The following is a 19367-nucleotide window of genomic DNA, read 5'->3' on the forward strand; positions in this document are numbered from 1 at the left end:
GAATGAATTTCTTTTTATTTAGTATGGAGATGTTACGCGAATGAAAGTGCGGACGCGAGTGTTCCCGAGGCAGCGGGAAGCGAGTACGTGATTTAGTACGTTTTAGGGAGCGCAAATGGAACGCAAACAGAACTCAAAGTAAACAAATGCACGCAATGTTAGTCTCGAAACGCACAATCCGTGAGAAATAAAAAACAATCGATTCAATCCCACACGCGTGACTAATACGGTGAAAGAAACATAAACGCGTTTAGCTGCCTCTTTGGATGGGGAGAAGAGTGGGCCAGGAGAGAGTGAAGTAATCGTTCTCGATCGGGAACCGGCCGATCTGTGTCGCGTTCAAGGCAGGGACGAGACGGAACGGTCGAAGGATGTTTGAAAGTCGCGAGAGTCGAGAGTCGTTCTCGCTGAACGCTCGAATGTCGTACTTAAGATCTAAATTCATCGATTACGATAGAGCAATTCGACGGTAACGGAGTAGAGAGAAAGAGATAGAGAGAATTGATGGGAGAAATACTCACCGCGGCAAGGGTCATTTTTTAATAGAAATTCGTCCAAGGCTACCCATCCACCACCGACTCGTACCATCACGGTGGATCGTAGAATTCGTACCAGGCGCAGCTTTTGACTGTCTCCGAACTGCGAAACACAGACTCGTATCAGGGGAATTTCTTTGGTATTTACAAGGAAATCATACAAGTATACTCCTGAAGATGTTAACACATTATTGACCGGTCACGAGTAAACTCGTGTTTGTATGTATGTCAAATATTTCATTTCAATTCATTATGTTGGTAAAACATAAACAAAGTTTCTAAGAGTTCATTTAAATTGTTTTGATTTCATATTCAATTACGATATAATAGCCGGTGACGCGAAGTCGCTTCTGTGTAAAATTGCCTGTCAACAATGTGTTAATAATTGAGTCATTTGAAGAAGGTTTCACCTCTTCGAGTATGTCAAAAGTCTCCAGGAGTACAGACATGGGATCTCCCCACTGAGTGGAAGAAAATGAACGCTTAGGGAAAACTCTGTTCGCTTACCCTGTATTTTCCTTCGCCGACTTGGAATACTCGGAACTTCTGGCGACAGGTGCAGAGCATCACCAGCCGTTTGACCTCGTCGTGAATCTTGTCCGTGTCGTTATAGGTTCTTCGCTCCTCCCAGTCGGGCCTCAGGGCGGCGATGAACTCTTTCCAGTCGATCAACCCCTCCCCGTGGCGATCGAACAGATCTGCTACTGCTCCCATTTCTAACCGTGAAGTCTCAAATTCTGCAAGCACAGACAAATTAAATTCATCAACATTAGAACAGTGTTTACTGCGATGAACAAAGAGAGAGACTAACTGGTGTTCATGATTCCTTGGATGAAGTCTTCGCGTGGAATCAGACCGTCGTTGTTCTTGTCCATCTTCCTGAAGAGATCTGTCAGCCTGGACTTCTTGTGGTTCATGAATTTCAGGAACTATAACAAAGCGATATTAATTGTTAATTTATTTAAATAATTACAAGGATTATGGAGCAAGATTCTTGACACGCTTACTTACCCTCTTACGCCAATCCTCCCAGCTGAAGTTCGCGACACGGTCCAATTCCAAAATGTAATTGTACTTGTCCTGGAGTCTGCGTTGGCGTTCCCATGCCAACATCCACACGTGCCTCCATCGGTCCCAGAGAAGCTTCACCCTAGGGCTTCGGAATTCTGGTTCGGCGCCTTTGCTGTATACGAGAAGTGTCAATTTTGCTTATATTGCAATTACGAGACATCACATAAATAAAGCATGAAAAGCAAAGAAAGCAAACGAAGAGGATCATCCATCGACGTGACTCGACTCGATCGTTTAAAAACTATCACTCTGTTCCTATTCCGTGAGTCGAGATGAAGAAAAAGAACGAAGAATCAGAAGATAAGAAACGAAGAAGAAAAATTATTCGATGTGTGACCAGAGTTCAACTATTATTAAAATCCATGATATTGGAGTGTGTTAGGGTTGAAAGCAGAGCATGATCAAGCAGAGTATCGAAGAGTATGGATGGGTGTGACGAACCTTCCTTTAGGTGGGAAGCGTGGGCCAATGTGCGGCAACGAATCTGGCGTTCTCTCACGGCCTGGGCTGGCTCGGCTAAACAGGAACATGCGTCACATCACTCGAAACTTGTACCAGTTGCTGCGCGACGAGACTCGCGTTCTTTGTACAACGATCGCCGTGTCCCAAGACAGCGATTGACCCTTGGGTTCCTCGCGAGACGCGCGAACGGAGAAAACCAAGAGAATAGGCCTCGCCTAACTCTTAAGCTTATAAGTACAATGGGTGGGGGAGATATACGGAAATGGAGAAAGAGGCGACAGCCCCACATGCGAGCAAGTAAATATGAAGAAGACATTCGCCATCTTGTGCTACACGATGATGAGAGTCGCAAAAAAATGTCTTCTGCATATTTACCTCGGGCATTTGTGGAACTTTGTGGCCTTTTGTACATCGTTTAGAGGCCTATTCTCTGTGTTTACTACAGGGTGTTTCACAAACTCCGTTCATAGCAAATATGTTGGCAACGTAAATTTGTTCTTAACGTCATGATATTAAGAGTTCATGTCTTAATTTCGATAAATAAAATTAACTCTGATGCTACAAATAAAAGTGTTTTTAATTGACATTAAGGAGTCGGTGAAAAACCCTGTGCGCCTCGGACGCGCTCCACTGATCCTTTGAAATTCGAATCAAGTCTCTACCATGCCACCTATAATGCGCATTCACTTAGTCGTAACCATCCTTGGAGAATTGCTACAAAAGAAACCGATAACAGTCCGACGGAGCGTGTAAGCCGACGAGACTAGACGAAGAGACCCGTATCCTTCGACAAACGCACCTTTCCGTCGTTCCAGTTGTCCTCGCGGACGTCTGCGATAGATCTTTAACGCAAACTTTTCACGCAGCAGCGAAAAAAAAAATTGAAAAAAAAAAGGACAGTATATGAAACGCAACATGCACGGGCAAGTGTAACTTCCAAAGCTCACGCAAAACGGAAAAACAAACGTGGAAACAAGAGAATACGGTCTTCGAATGGTGAACCGGAGGATTCGAGAAGTAAAATACAGGCGAGTGTCGCTCGCTAGCGATTCCATCTACCTCGGAGGAGTGATGGTTTCCCGACGTGCGCGATCCTTGGCGTTCCATCCGCGAGAACTTGCTAAAAGAAGTTGGGGACCGGGATATGAGAATAGAAAAGAATGTGAACGTACGTCGGTGCGGGTGACTTAGCCTTCGATATCTTCTTCGTGTCTTTCACTTGACTGTGTTTGATCTGTCTAGCTTTGCAGACGCGGTCGACCTCGTTCTGCCTTCGACTAGTGTTCTCCATGAACTCTCGATGATCCGCGATCAGCATCTCCAAGGTAGCCTTGTCGTCTGGTAGAGGTTCGGCCTCGAGTGCGTTCAAGGTATTCTCCAGGCCCTCCAACCACGAGAGTAGCTCTTCCAGAAGGTTGTCGAGGTCCTACGGAACGTGACAGAAAACTATGTACATGAAATGAAAGTAATCGAGTAATAAAAAAGTAATTGGGACGCTAAAGTTTTCAATACTTGATAAAAATCAATTGATGTACAGTGAGCTGATAAACAATAAACAAGTATTGACATTTGCAGAAACGACATTACTTTCTGATCCCCTAATATCTTAACCCTAATTATCCATACCTGAAGTCCTTGCATGTGGTTCTCCAGTCTCTGATTCCTCTGATGCGCCCAGGTGGCGACTTCTTCCCATCTCGACTGAATGATCGTAATCCAGTGTCTGATGACCAGGACACCGTCTGGATGAGCTTTCCCGAGAATCGCGTGGGCCAGCTCCAGAGTCTGATCTTTCTCTATTTCCTTGGTGCGCAGTTCACGCAGGAACTTCTCGTGTTCCATCAACTGATTCCTGCTCTCTTGCTCGTCCTCTGGCAGCTGTCCAGCGAACCTCAGCTTCATCTCGGCGTCGCTCAGCCACTCGAGGAGCACGTGGACAGCCTTGTGCAGGCGTTCCGCATCTCTGAGAGCGTCCTCGAGACGTTCGGTCTTCTCAGAGGACAACTGAGACACTGCGTTCCAGAGGTCGTTCAGTTCCGCGAGCTGAGGACCAATACAGGACGCGTCCTCTGGTGTTGCTTTATCTAACAATTCGCGACCAGTTTTGATGACGGATTCCATTTGGGAGGCTCGAGACTCTAAGTCCCTCTCGAAGGTCTTGTGCTGCTCCACCAGGTTCACCACGGTGTCTAAATCTCCATGAAGCGGTCCCATGTTCGCTAGTTGTTTCTCAGATTTGCTGAGCCACTCGAGAAGTGCTTGAATGGCGTCCTTGAATTGTCCAGAGAAGAGCAAAGCCTCCTCGAGTTTCCTCTGCCTATCCACGCACTTGCCACAAACGGTGGTCCACTTGTTCTTCAGCTCGTTCAGCAGTTCCTTCAGCGCGAACTCGTCAGTTTTGGGAGCCTTATCCTTCAACGTCTTGCCGTTCTTCATGGTGGTGTCGTAGGTGCCCTGCTTGGCGCTTAACGCCTTCTGCAATTCGCGATGCTTGTTCAGTCGCGCCTTTATCCTTTCAGGATCGTTTCCTCCTAGACCACCGTCTGCTGCGACTTCGTCAAAGGTCTTCTCCGTCTCGTCTAACCAGTTCATCAGGTTGGACCAGGCGTCGTGGAACTCTCTGGCCTCCTTGTAACCGTGGTCTAAAGACCTCGTTCTCTCGGCAGACTTGGAAACCACCCTCTCCCACCTGTGCTGCACGCTTATCAGCAAGTTCTTAATCAGGATCACGTCCTGTTTCTGCGAGAAGTACTTCAAATGAGTTCCCTTCTTGTCGAGATTCAGCATGGTCTCGCGATGGACCCCGACGTCCTTCTGGAAGGTCTTGTGCTCCTCTATCTGGCCAAGGATGGTCTCCATGACCCTTGACACAGGCTTCAGGTTGGTGAGGACCTTCTCCGCGTTAGTCAGCCAGTCAACGAACGCTTGGAGTGCGTCGTGGAACTCGGTGGCTTCCTTCAGCGCGATCTCCAGCTTGATCTTCTTATCGCTGGCTCGAGCTGTGACATTGTCCCAGCGTTGCTTCAGTGTCTTCAAGTTGTGATTGAGTCCTCCTGCACTGTGACTGTCGGCTCGCTTCAGATACTCTTGACCTTGTTGGAGAACCGTCTCGACCTTTGGCCTGTTCTGTTCTAACTCGTTGAAAACCTCCATGAACCGCTCAAGCTGTTCCGAGGCGGTCTCTGGGAGGCCTCCCACAGGTTTGGAGGCCACTATGGTATTGTCTACATCGCCTAACCAAGACAGAAGATCCTGGATCTCCGCGGTGAAAGACTGCGCCTCTCTGAGGGCATCCTCTAACTCTCGTTGACGATCCGCAGCGCGCTGTAGCAGGTCGCGCCAACGACGATTCAAAGTGCCTAATTTCTCAGCTGTCGTCGATGCTTCGGCTGTTCCCTTTCCATCCTCTATCAACTGTCTACCAGCGTCGTTCAGCGTATCGACGCTCGTCTGGTGGGCTTGAATGTCGTTCACCAGAACCTTCAACTTGGCCAGCTCTACTTCGATCACCTGTGGATCGCCAGCAACTGCTTTCAAATTATCGAGGGTGTCGTCCGTCTTCTCGATCCACACTAGGAGCTCGTCGAGCGCGTGCTGGAATTGTCCCAAACGCAGCAAAGCGTTCTCCAGGAGTCTCTGCCTCTCGACCAAGCCTCTGAGCAGTCCGTCCCATCGCTTGTTCACCGCTCCTAACGGTTCCTTGATGGCGGCAGCCTGCTCCGATGATGTCCTCTCCGTCAATTCGGCCGCTTGTCTGAAACGTCACGAGGAAACGTTGAAGGATTCGCGTGGATGCTTCGACGGGATCCGTACGCCCAGTTGTGAGAAAACGTACACCATGGAGGGATGCTGGTAAATAAATGGTAGGACCGTTATTTGGTCCCGTACCGTTTGAGTCGATGTTTAGTCAGAATGAACATAGGGGCGACGAATCTACGGGAGAGGAATGATACAGAACTTTCGAGGCAGAAAGTGTTGGCTCCTCGAGGTCGTTAGGGAGGTTTTTTGACACATTCAACGCCACGTCACCCACCTATGGGTGACGGAGCTTTTCACTAAAGAACTTTTCAATAAATAATTTAAAAGACTAAGTATCGATGAAACCAATCCGGACAGAATTCGTAAATTTTGATGACAATTCAAAAATAAGTAATACGACAAATGTTGGATTCTATCATTTCTAATTGTTTCGAGATGAAATTTTAATTCTGTAGACACTTCCATGCGAATCAGTGTGGCAGTCAACGTGTTAAGGGAGATACTTGGTAGAGTACTTGATGAAGTACTCGATGATCTAGATACATATTTAAACAGTAGACCATAATCTGAACTGATTCAGATGATTTGTAGTGCTCTTTTAAGAGAGATACTCGGTGAGTACTTAGCGGCTTACGCACACGTTTAAACAGTAGGTCACGATCAATCTCATCTATTTCAGATGATTCACTATAAACAAACATAAAGAGAGGATAGCCACCGGTGATCTCGAGGGTTCGCCACTTTCTGCCTCGAGTCTAATCCGTTTATGAAAGGAAAACGCTGCGACTCGTCCGTTCTCGAGCCTCTGCGACTAAGTACCTACGGTGTGGGAGCGTTTGTGCGCGTTTGTGTAAGTAGAACAGGCACGACGCGAGCCAGGCAAACAGGCAGCCAGATACAACGAACTTTCGACGACAAGAACACTGTTCGAATGACTCCAACCAACACAGAGAAGGAAAAAGAGAGAGTAAGTTAAGGATTTCGATTATTCGATCGCGACTAGGGTATTACGACTGTTACAGAGATTACGAGATTAGGGGTTGGGGGGGGGGGGGGGGGGGCCGGTCGATGGAGGGCCGCACACTGGTATCACCTGGGATATTATGGTACCTGGTGTAGTATCGAGATACGATAAAGAATATAAGCCATGCTCTAACTACAGCTACAACACAGAGAGAGGGTTGACTTGCCTTGTCAGACTCCTATGCGTTCAGGAACCGGCACAGAAAAATAAAAGTTTGGGATTAGAATCTCGCTGCTCGCTCAGAAGAGGTAAAAGTTCGCGCTATTGTTACTGTGCGAATGGAAAACAGCGCGATGGGGACGCCATACTGTATACACGCATGAAACACTTCGAGAGGATCGACGACGCTCTGGATCTATTTCGCGAAAGTATCAGGTCGTTCGCTACATTCGTCCTGTTTTACTAATATGTAATGTTATAATAGTCAAAATCCACGTTTATTGCATATTACTTTCGGTATTCACTGCGTTTCTGGAAGATACGATCGTGATCTTAAGTTATCACTTTTGTATCTTCATATTGGATAGTTAGAACAATTTAACATTTATTTAATTTCTCGAGGGGTATTAACACACATGTGCACGTTTGCTTTTATATCGAAATTGCTGTTACTTACGACCACCACAATATCGTTTACAAAAAAATAGACCACCATATTAAAGTGAGACTGTATGTTTGTATATTAAAATCAATTTTCTAGATAAAACGTGCTTTGATTTGCGTGTATTCGATTAGAAAAATTCGTTCCTCGAGAGATTAAACATGAGTGATTTGAATTAGAAAAGGAAGTATAGCTGCAACACACTTTGGATAAAGTCTTGCTACCTCAAAAAGTAGTTGAACAAAATAATGTCCACATTGTCCAACAAACCCTAATACTTTTTTCATCAAAAAGGGAAAGAACCTAGCGAACGACCTAACAAAAGAGACAAAAGGAGGTAAACAGACCTACAGTTAAAGAACCGTGTTTGGTTACCTGTTCAGAGCTTCGACCTTGACCATGTGAGGATCAACTTCAGCTTTGAAATTGGCCAATTGTTTGATCTGTTTCTTAACTTCGTCGATGTCGCTGCCGAGGGGTCCCATCCGTGCAAACTTCTCCTCAGCCTCCTCCAAGAATTCCAGAAGGTTGTGCAACGTTTCGTGGAACTCCATGGCCTTTTCCATCGCGTCGATGAGATTTTCCTCGCGCCTAGCGTACAGGGCAGTGACGTTGTCCCACGCTTGATCCAAATCCTCGATGTGTTTCCTGACCTCTGGTTTATCTGGTTCGCCGCAGAGTCCCATCAACTCGTGACCAGAAGCTCGAACTTGCTCCACATCGGGTTTCGTTTGGTCGATCTCGTGCCGGATCTCCTGGAGGGCGACTTGTTGTTGTTGGATGGCTGCTGGCTGAGCAGCCGGTGGTGCCTGACCAGCGAGAGCATCTTGAAGCTCTCGCAAGGTCGACATGACACCGTTCAACTCCGACCAGAACTTCTCTGCTATCGACAGGGCATCGTCCAGAGTGTGGCCTCTCTCGTTGGTGGCCTTCTGCACGTCGCTCCATAGTTTGTTCAGTTTCTCCAGCTTCCGTTTGATGTCCTTCACGGCTGGATCGGCTCTGTTGCCTGCCTTGCTGATCACGTCGTCGGCCGCTCGCCTAACAGCAGCGTACGCCTCCGACCTGTGAGCCAGTTCATCGATCAGTCCGGTGTTCTCCTCCATCTGATCCCGCAGGCGACCTGGATGAGCACTAATTGGCTCCGCGCCGTGTACTTGGTCCGCTGTCGATGAAAGAGCGCGCAGCATTCCCTCCAGTTTGTCAGAGAATTGAGACGACTCCTGCAGAGCTTGCTCCAGAGTCTGTTGTCGGCTTCGCAGTTCTGCTCTGAGGGCTGCGTATCGAGTAGTGTCCGCCTCCAGGATGTCCTGTATCTTGATGCCTTCCTCTTCGTTGCAGAGTTTTATTAAAGCTTCGCCAGTCTTGTTCAGTTTCTCGACTAGAGGTCTGTGCTCGTTGATGCTCTGCATGAGGAGCTCGTTCTTGTCTTGCTGGGCAGCGATTAAGTCGGGCCTCAAGGCTGGCATGGGAAGCATGGCGACTTGCTGCTCGGCCTCCTCGAGCCAACTGACCAAACCTATGTGGGTGTCGCGTAAATGTTCAGCGAGTGGCAGCGCTTGCTCCAGAGCTCCGAGCCTGTCCGCTGAAAGGCCAGAAACGATCTCCATGGTCTCTCGGAGATCCTCCATCTTCTCTCTGATGGTCGAGGTGTCTTCGTGTTGGCCATTCTCGCGGATCACTTTCTTTGCTGTCGATATCACATCCCTGACGCGACCCTTTTGACTGGATATGTCATCGTTCAACGCCTTGTGCTCCTTCAGCTGAACTCTGATGATTTCTGGTTCGCTGCTGGGTGGCTCTGCCTCGCGTAATTGGTTGTCTACTTCACGGAACCATTCAAGTAGATCGTCGATGTCACCGATCACCTCCAAAGAGCGTTGTTTGCTGAGCTGGATTCTTTCAGCCTTTCGTTGTATTTGTTCAGCGATGGCGTCGAATCGTCTATTGTCTCTGGTGACCAGACCTTCTATAGTCGCTGCGCCCTCGCCAGGTGACAATTGAGACAGCTGCGGTCCGACTGCGTTAATCTTGTCCAAGACTGGCCTGTACTCCGATATTTCCATTTCCAATCGCACGATCTCGTCCTCGCGAGGTTCCGCGGACTGCAGGGCAGATTCCGCTGCCTGCATCCAGTCCATCAGTCGATTGTGGTTATCGTGGAACTGTTGGACCAGTGGTAAGGACTCTTGCGCGTGTTTCAGCAAATCAGAACCTCGGCTGACAAGATCATTGAATCGTCGTTGAAGAGAATCGAGCTTGTCCTTCAGTTGAAGAGCCTCGTCGCTCGAGATGTGCTTCATCAGTTCCAAGCCAGCGTCGGTGGTGCTGTCTACTTCGGTCTGTCGCGTTGAAACTTCTTCGGTCAGGTCTGCTAGATCTTCCATTTGCTGCAAAAGCTTCTCAGTGTGGACTGCCAAGACTCTATATTTCGATAACCTGATCTCCATGCCCTCCATCCATGCCTGAAGTTCTTGGTAGCTGAGGACCAAGTGGCGCAAGCCCTGTCTAGATCTTTGCAACAATCCACCTAGAGCCTCTGATCGTTCGACCAGAGCTGCGTATCTGTCTGCAGCGTCCTGTAACTTGTCTGCCAGAGTACTAGCCTCGTCCTCTCCTACGAGAGCCATCAACTGGCTAGCTATTTCCGTGAGCTCGCTGAAGTCGGGCTTCCTCGACAGAATGTCTTCGTGAAGGGCATCGTGTTCCGTGACGCGCTGTTGAATCTTCTCCTCGTCCGTTGGTACCAACTCCATGTCCCTGACGCGCTTCTCCGTCTTGTCCAACCAGATCGCCAGTGGAACCAGCTTATCTTGGAACTGTTTAGCAACTCCCATTGCTTGTTCGAGGGCTTCCATTCTCTCAGCAGCGCTTTCCGTCAGGTTGTCGAATCTGCCCACGAGTTCCTTCAACTGCTTCTCGATCATTTTTCGTTCCTTAGGATCCGCACCAGCAGCGACCTCTTGGCCCATGTTGTACAAAGACGACATTGAATTCTGTCTGTCCATCAGCATCTTCTTCAAGAACTTCTGCTCCTGTAATTGCGCCTTGACCACCTTGTAGTCCGACGATGGTGGTTTCTGATTGGAAACCATTTCTTCCGTGTCCGTTAACCATTTCTCTAATCCGTCCAGAGCCTCTTGGAATTTACCCGACTGAAGGAGCCCCACGTCTAATCTTCTGTCTCTCTCGTTTAATCTATCCTTTAGATCGTTCCATTTGTCGTTCATCTTGTCGACATCCTTTTCGATGTTGCTGGTACTAACATCACGACCGGCAGTCTGAATCAAAGACTGGCCAATGGCGTTGCAATCTTCGACAGCGCGGGCTAGGGGTTCTATCTTGTGTATTTTTAAAAGTCTAAAGTCCTCTTGCTGAGCCTTTATAGATTCTACTTCGGAACCGACAGGCCTGAATCTTCTGAATTCTTCGTTTGCATCATCGATCTCCGAGATGACGGTGGTGTGGGCTTGATAGAACTCTTGTAATTTGTCGAGAGTCGCGGTAAGTTCGTCGTGACGATCTCGCGTGCGATCATCGAGCTTGCCAATTTGTCGTTTCAAGCCAGCAACCTGTTCCCTCGTAGCTACTGCGTCAGCTGCGAAACCATAGTCGACCAATCGTTCTCCTAGGCTTTCCAGATCTGTCACTTCCTCGTACAATCTATTCACTTTACTGATCACTTTAGTCGTATCCTCTATCTGAGAACGCACCAATTTAATTTCTCTACCAGGTGCTCTCATAGAATCCAATTCCTTCTCGAGACTGGAGACGTTCTGACCAATTGATTTCACGTGGTCGTTGAATTGCGCCATAGCGGTAGCTGCGCTCTGTAATTCGTTGCATCTGTCGTCCAATTTCGCCTGCAGGTCGTTGATCCGATCCGTCAAGTTCTCCACTTCGTCTTGTAGATGGGTTGCATCGACTCCTTGCTCGCCAGCTTTGTGTGCCAAGTCGCTGGCTTGTTGTTTCACGCATTGCAGAGGTTTCTTCAAATTTGTAGTTTCTTCTCGTAAACTCTGAAAGAAGATAAATAATCCTTGAGCGTCGAAACGATGAGTCATCAAACGATGGCTCATCGTTTGAGATAATTATGTACCTTTATCCTATCGAGAAGTTTCGGGTCTTTAGCTGCTCCACCAAGAGCGTCGTGAGACGCCAGTTTGTCCTCGCAACGCTGCAAGCCGTGACGCAAGTCTCGCAAATTCTCGTTGAAGTCCATCAAATGTCGTGCAGTATCTTCCAAGGATTGTGTTCTTGTCGAGAGATCTGTAACGTCGATCGATTCATTTAAACATACTGCCATGTCTAGTAAATCAAGAAAATTATAATCGATCACACTTACCGTTGTTCAACTTGTCCCACCTAGTCTTCATGGCGCCAAGTTCATTCTTGACATTCTGTTTGTCAATGTCGCAAGCTCCGAGGAACGTTTCACCAAGGGTCTTGTTGTTCTCAAACTCTCCAGAGTGCTTCCAAACTTCGTTCCTGAAGGAAGCAAGTTCCTTGAGTTGCTTTTCGATGTCCTTGCGTTTAAAGGAGGCTGGTTTCAAACACTCGAGTTTGTCTTCGGCTTGTCGAAGCCATGGCAAGAAGGTATCCTGCGCTTTGTAGTACTTCTTGCAGTGTTCCGCGCAAGTCTGTAGCTTTGTGTGTCTATCGAGCAAGTCCTTCTTCAAACGATCCCACTGGGAATGCATTTTGTCCAAGTCGCGTTGCAGTGACCGATTCTCGACTTTCTGGGACCGCGTGAGCATGTCGCGTCCTTTATTCAGCAGCATGATGACCTCGTGTTCCTTGCCCATTACGTTTCTGTATATCGGCTCATGATGATCGAGTTGCTGTTGCAAGATATCTCGGTCAGCGGATACCAGCAATTTTTCGGACATGTTTCCAAGCTCGTCGGCAAGCCAACCCAAGGTTTTAGTGCAGGAGGCCTCGAACTGTCTTCCATCTCTCAAGTTACCCTCGATCTCGGCTTTCTTGTGGTCCAATTTCTTTTGTAGGTTAGTATAAAGTTTACCAACAGCGGCCAATTTTCCATGAATCTCGGATTTGGAAGCAGGATCGCTCAGGACTTCGCACAGCTGTTCGCCCGCTGCTTCAGCGTCGGCCAACAAAGGTCTCTGGCCTTCCAGTTGTCTCTCCAGGTTCTCGATTTTCCGTAGCTGATCTTCAGGGTCCTTTTCGAGGGTCAATTCGTCCAGATTGTCCGAGATGGCTTGCAGAGCGTCGCGTAAACGATTAAGGCTTGCATCAAACTCACGACTAGTGTCTACCGCGTCGCCTAAGCTCTGCGCTCTCTCATCGAGTCTGGCCAATTGATCTGACCACTTGTCCAAAATAGATCTCAATTTCGCACTGGTTCTCTGGCCGTCGGCGGAATCAGTTCCTATCACGCCGAGAATGCTCTCTCCAACCTGCACCAGGTGGTCCAATTGAGGCTGTTGAGTGCGGAATTCTTCTCGCAGGACCTGAACCTGCTGCACTTGGCTAGCAACCATTCTAGGATCGGCTGAGATGGGACCTAACGCGCCCATCATTCGTTCCTTCGACCCCAGCCAAGACACCAAGCCCTCTGACGTGTCGTAAAAGTCCTTAACGTCGTCCAGGAACTTTATTCTATCTTTACACCGTTCGCTGAACGATCTCCATCGGCTGGCCACGTCTTCCATCTCGTCGTTTAATCTATCAACGCCGTCTGCTCCCTTCTTGCGTCTGACCAGATCGCGCACTTGAGTCCTGGTAGTGTCGAGCAACGATTGTTTTTCGTACATCTCCTCGATCACGATCTTGATCTGTTTCGCCGTTTTGTCCGCCTCCTCTTTCGTGCTTGGCATGCTCTCTTTCGGTATTTGTCGCTGAATCTGTAAAGTCAGAAAGAAAAACGTGCGTTGATACAGTTTAGGAAGGGACGAAGGATTCAATTTTGAAAGCGACGCGTTACCTTCTCCAGAAATTGGGACAGGGTCTTCAAGTTATCCATGTGTCTCCTCAGTTCGTCCTTCACGTTGTCCAATTCAGTTTGCCGGTCGGATAGGCGGACGCCCAGCAATTCGTATCTATTGTTGATCTCGGAGAGTTGTTGCTGAACAGGCGACAGATCCTCGAGATGAAAACCGTCCTGACTGGAGCGACGGCTACTGAATCCGCTGCTACCACCTGGAGAGACCGGACTTTGAGCTGCATACAATTTAGCGGGAGATGGTGATCGACCGTCTTGTGACATTCGTCGTACTACAAAAAAAAAAAATGTGTGAGAGTTGAGCGAAGTGTGACAGTGATGGATGATCGTGAGGGTACGATGTAATGGACCGTCAAGAATGTGCTATCGAGCGATTAGACGACAATGCGAGTGACTAAAGAAGCAAATTGAACTCACTATATGTACCTGGTCTTTTAGTTGGACTGGTACTACCGCGACGACGAGTAGGGCTCTCGGTGCGTTCCTTCAGCAAGCCATCATAAGCGATTCCCAGATCGTTCACTTTGTTCACGGTGTTGCCATAATCGCGGTACTCCTTCTGGACAGGTTTCAATTCGTCAGCCTGTCTCTTCAGCTTCTCCAAATCGACAGCTACTGGCTCGAGTCCTTGAACCTTGCTCTCTGTACGAGTTAGCCAATCGATCACCTGATCGCGAAGCTTCTCGTACGCGGACAGCTGCTCTGCTCTGGATTTGCTTAGTCGTTGTTTCTCGTCAATTAGATTGTTCACTTCCTTCCACTGGGACTCGAGGGCTTTGATCTTATCTCTGATTGGGGCAACGTCCGTTACATCCTTCTTCGAGATCAAGTTCTTTCCGTTGCGGATCAGGTCTTCGAAGCTGGCACGTTGATCCTCTCGTTTGTCCATCAGGATCACCATTTTGCTCTCGTATTCGGTAACGTTCAATTTACTTAAGTCTCTCGACTCGAGCGTCTCGATCATGTGAGCGTACCAGCTGTCGAACTTGCTCGTCTCGACCAAGAAGTCGCCAAGGGCTTGCGCGATTTCGTCGAGGAATTCACCACGACGTAGCGACTTATCCATAAGCTTCTCGAACCTGCCCTGAACGTCTTTCAGCTTGCCCTCTATACGCTTGGCGATACGCGCGTTGCTCGAGTTCGTGAGCAGATCGCGCGCACTGCTCGCGACTGATTCCACGCTCAAGCGATGACTGTCTAGGTCCGCTTGAAGCAAACGTTGGTCCCTCTGTTGCTCTTCCAGTCGCTCCTTCTGAAGACTCGCTGGTCGCTGAATGTTCCTATAAACAAATAACAATCCATGTTCATTTCTGTAAAGTCAGAAAGATTCTAAGTCTAACCGGATATTTCAGTGTGTCGCTTACTTGAACTGGCTCTCGATGTTGTTCAACCAAAGCACCAAGCTATCCAGAGCGTCCTGCACACCCTGGCTTCGAACCAAAGCTGCGTCTAACTCTTGACACTTCTCTGCAATCGCGTTAGTCAACTGTCTGTACTTGTCCTCCAAAGCCCTCGCGGGTTCTTCCAGTTCGTCGACCTCTTTCGGTGTCAGTTGTCCGTCGAGAGACCTCAGGAGGGCTTCAACGGTCACCTTCACGTTCTCCACCAAGCGTTCATTAGCGAGCATCTCGTTGTTGAGTGCTTTAGCTTTACTGAGTTGATCCTCGACTTGTTTAGGCTCTGCCGCGACAGCCTCGGAGATGGCCCTGTGGACCTTGGGTTCTACCTCCTTCAGCCAACTTCTAGCCTTCTCCAAGGACTCGCGATAGTCCCTCTGCCTTCCACCAACTCCGGATAGCTTGTCAGAAAGGAGATTCGCCCGCGAAAGCAGGTCTTTGTACTGAGCAGTGACGATAGAGACTTCACCGCGCACGGGGGAGTCCTGACTAGCTACTGGCTCCTTGTGAGGCAGCCTCTGCGGCAAACTAGTACGGAATTCGTTGAGAACGTGGAGGAACTCTTTGCTCTCGTCGACGAACTTCTGCGCAGCCATGGTGATGAATCTTAGATCTGCTTGGTGCGCTATAACGTCGCTTATGAAATCGCGCGTGGCGTCTGTGCTGCTGTTCAATCTGTTCAGGTCGGACAACGAGTGCTCCTTCTCTTCCAACACTCGTCTCGCGTTGTCCAGCCAATGGGAGAACGTCGACAACTCGTTCCTACGTTCCAGATTGTGTTTATATTTAATAAAAAGCGAAAACTGCAGGAATATAGGGTGGTTACATTTTTCGGGTGTGTTTTACATATTAACCCTTTATAGGGCACTGGTACTCGTTGGTACCGCTAAGGAAAGGGCGGGAATTTTGTATTTTTAAGTTTCTACGCTCATACTTCTTTTTTTTTACAAAAAAGAAAGTGGAAAAGAAATACCCAGGGAGTTCTGCCCTATAAAAGTTTAATGTAGATGACGGAACAACTAGCATGAAGTTGTGGTATGACCTAACGTAGTTCAAGTCAATTCAATCTATTTAATAATTAGCGATGCTCAGGGTTGATAGTTCTTATAAGAACTTTTACACGCAAGACGTAACATAAGCGGAATGGTACCCACTTGAACTTGACCAACTCGTCCCTGGCGGCGATCAAACGTTTCACCATTCTCTCTGTTCTGTCCGAGGCCTTGTCGAACCTGGTCTTCAGGGAGCGTCCGTTTCTCTCCAAGGTGGACACTTCTTCGCTGGAGAGGACGTTGCTACCAGTTAGGACCACCTGACGAATTTGATCCAGGCAGGTGGAGACAGGTCTGGCGTGAGCCTCCAGGTCCTCTTTGATCTCCTGATGATACATGCATTGATGTACATATATGTATGGACATAGTGGGAGAGAGAGAGAGAGAGAGAGAGAGAGAGAGAGAGAGAGAGAGAGATGTTTATTTTTATCAGGTTTGGAAAGTGTCCAGATTTTTTAATCGCATACTAAAATTTCTATTAGTCATTCTAATAATAGCCATTCATAGTCTGAGGATATTTATGGATTTATGATAAGTATAAATACATGAAAATATACACGGACTTGTACAAGTGCATAAATGTATAAAATATGAAAAATAAAATGCACTTTAAATTGTTTGGAAGACAAAACATACTTCAGGTTTCTGTTCTTTATATGTATATATAAAGATATGAATTTGCATAAACGTCCACACTCTAGACATGACTATACGTACACAAAGAAGTCTATTCTTGGATTAATTTGTGTACGTGTTTATTATTTAATGAACCAAGACGCCCATGCTTACTTTCATGGCGTTTATCTGGCTTCGAAGCTGATCAACGTCCTCCTTAACGTTATCCTGTTTAGCCAACTTGTCCTCCACCTCGGATATCCACTGCAGGAGCCTCGAGGACGTTTCGTCGCAAAGCTTGTACTTCTCCTCGACCGCTTGCTACATTGGTTTGCAACAGAGAGAGGAACAGGTGTTGGTACCGACCGCAGGTGATCGCACAGGTAGACGCGACTTAAAAGGTAATCTTAGTTTCTAACGTGCTCTCTTAAAACGTAACAATCGAAGAAAAACCGCCCCCTTACCAACGGCGGTTGCTCTGTAAGAATTAACGAAGAAAGTAGAGATTAAGAAATAATATATATATGGGGTACATGGTAAGCTTATAAACGTATCTCACGCATGCAAAACACATACACACACTTTGGAACGTAAAGTAAAACGTGACAACGTTATTGTTTATATACGTATAAATATATATAAGTAATTTTAAAAAAAAAAAACAAAAACACAGTTTTTTTAGAAGAACCCAAGAAGGTCTGATTGATCTGCCAGCGAGTAATCGAACTGCATACTCGTACCCGTACGTGGTTTTTGTTCTTATATGCAGTCGGCAAGCGAGAACGATGGTAAACAGAACGGAGGAAGCCGCGTTCTCGTCAATAAGACGCGTCTGCAAAGCAAGTATAATATAAACTGAAAAGAATACGATATCGCGATAACGAGAAATGGCGACAGTGACAAAAAAACGAGATGACGAGAGGGTTGAAGGGATTTTTGGATAGGAAGCCGCTCGATTGCGACGCATCGATGGGGAGGGATTGTTCGTATGGTGGATATGTCGAGGCTTGTATGCTACGTGCTCGTGAGATTTCCGCATAACTCGTGCTAGAAAGAAAACAGGATCGAGCTAAACAAACGAATACGATAATACCTGAAAACAAAGGAAAACTTCAATGTAACAATTGCAATGTAACGATTGGAGAAATAAATGGGTCCGTCGATCAGTTATAAAAATTGGGGGTTGCGGGTTGAGGGGGGAGAGATTCTGATAAATGGGGGTGTGGTTCGGTACACTCCTGGACGCGAGGAATAAATTGTCGTAGTGTTACACTCGAAAATTGGTCTTTGACTGAGAAAAAATATTGAAAGTAAAATTCATATAATATTTAAAGAATAAAATAAATGCCTATTTAGGTTCAATTCTAATAGACGCGTTTGCAAAGATTTTATTTTGCATAAAAATCCGTAGTCTACTCATGATAATATACGACTTTTGTGGTTAAATATTAACGTTCTGGAAAGTAATGGTCTGGTACCATTTGAATCTACTCTCGACTACTAAATAATAGCACAAAGGTGTAATCTTTTCGTCCAGGAGTGTAACCTGTCGATGCATGCGGTCACACGTAACACGTGGCTACGCGTTGGACGACTAGTCGCTGTCGATTTGATGGTTTCGATCGTTATGTACCCATGGTAAGTGACATAAGTGACACAGGCCTCCCCGGTGCCATGATCACGGCGTTAATACATTATTCCTCTTTCGCATCGTTCCACGCTTCCTTTCTATCGCCAGGCCCCTTGGAAAACTATCACAAATGCTTCCACTTTAATTTAAAAAAAAACTCACAATCTCGATCCAGGGAACATCTCGAAGAGAAGCGTGAAACGAGCCAGCGAACCAACGTGCAAATTACAACAAACGTTATTAAGATTAATACTATGATCCAGTTAGCATTGCCGATGCGATCAGGCGACGCGCGATAGATCAATTGAATCACGTGTTTGATGGTTGACCCGCGCGTACAACGAGGGATTATATCTTGCGGGCGAAATGGTCGTTTTAGATGCTTTTCCTTTCCTTTTTCTTTCTCTTTTTAAATTGTATTCTAACGTTGCAAACGCGCGCGATTAGTATACGTATGAGATTAGCCCCCTGTTACGTGAAGCGAATGACGTGCGTCTTGATATGGTGTGTATGATATGCGAGTGCGAAACGAAGGGAAAGGAGGAGCGCCCCACGTGAAACGGTTCGATCCCATGGACTCCGTTTATTTTCGATGATACTCGGTGATTCGTGACTCGTGATTCGACGGTTTTATTTATTTTCGAGGACCAATTTCGACGATTCGTTGGTTTCTTTTATTTTTTGATGTTCAAACGTATCGTGGCACGCTCGAAAAGGGTCTTCCATGCAGGATATCTGATGCCTAGCGGTGTGATGCTCGATATGTGCTGATTACGATGACTGTTTCGCTTTATGGTTGCTTGCTACCAACAAGCATCGTTCGGTAGTGACAGAACGAACAATCGCGAGACATGGTCGGCTATCGTCGCACACGTAGAGCGATAGTCGACTCGGATGCATCGTAAGCGTACAAATACGAAACGATCCATAACCTTTGGCAAGCGGTTAAAAAATTAAAAAAAAAAAACAAAAAAAAGAGGATTAGATTGTGAGATAGTAGACAAAAATAAGTAGCGAAGAAAACGTGTGTGAGAAAAAAGAAGGTGTGAAAAAGAGACCGATACAAAAAGTTAGAGAAAAATTGAAAAAAAAAATATCGATAGCGAGGAAGGGATGCTGGACAGGGTGCGTTGGATTTGGTGCACACGAAATGGAAAGCTAAAATTTTTGGGATCCTCTGTGGTTCCTTCTTGTACGGCACAGTGTTTATATTTAAAAAAAAAAAGAAAAAAATGAAAAATAAGTATCAGTAAAA

The 19367-nt window shown here is 46.9% G+C and overlaps 1 protein-coding gene across 42 annotated transcripts in view; it reads right to left on the bottom strand.

The window, feature by feature from the left end:
- The window catches only part of LOC128876873 (dystonin), a 105414-nt gene that overhangs the window by 15798 nt on the left and 70249 nt on the right, over nt 1-19367 (bottom strand). For 30 of the 42 annotated variants that reach the window (XR_008457143.1, XM_054123642.1, XM_054123657.1 and 27 more), the window contains 16 exons: nt 16657-16803; nt 15970-16193; nt 14783-15577; nt 13836-14698; nt 13401-13690; nt 11799-13320; nt 11553-11722; nt 7829-11472; nt 7019-7030; nt 3696-5823; nt 3242-3495; nt 2049-2123; nt 1548-1719; nt 1348-1465; nt 1044-1273; nt 522-639 (listed from right to left, as the gene is read on the bottom strand). Coding sequence is in view for 41 of the 42 variants with exons in the window: in XM_054123642.1 (XP_053979617.1) it covers nt 522-639; nt 1044-1273; nt 1348-1465; nt 1548-1719; nt 2049-2123; nt 3242-3495; nt 3696-5823; nt 7019-7030; nt 7829-11472; nt 11553-11722; nt 11799-13320; nt 13401-13690; nt 13836-14698; nt 14783-15577; nt 15970-16193; nt 16657-16803 (10762 nt within the window). In the remaining variant the exon portion in view is untranslated. The remainder of the gene's footprint in view (nt 1-521; nt 640-1043; nt 1274-1347; nt 1466-1547; nt 1720-2048; nt 2124-3241; nt 3496-3695; nt 5824-7018; nt 7031-7828; nt 11473-11552; nt 11723-11798; nt 13321-13400; nt 13691-13835; nt 14699-14782; nt 15578-15969; nt 16194-16656; nt 16804-19367) is intronic. The other 12 variants (XM_054123631.1, XM_054123666.1, XM_054123664.1 and 9 more) reach the window with 5 other exon arrangements.

Source organism: Hylaeus volcanicus, chromosome 5 (genome assembly GCF_026283585.1).
Source record: "Hylaeus volcanicus isolate JK05 chromosome 5, UHH_iyHylVolc1.0_haploid, whole genome shotgun sequence".
NCBI lineage: Eukaryota > Metazoa > Arthropoda > Insecta > Hymenoptera > Colletidae > Hylaeus > Hylaeus volcanicus.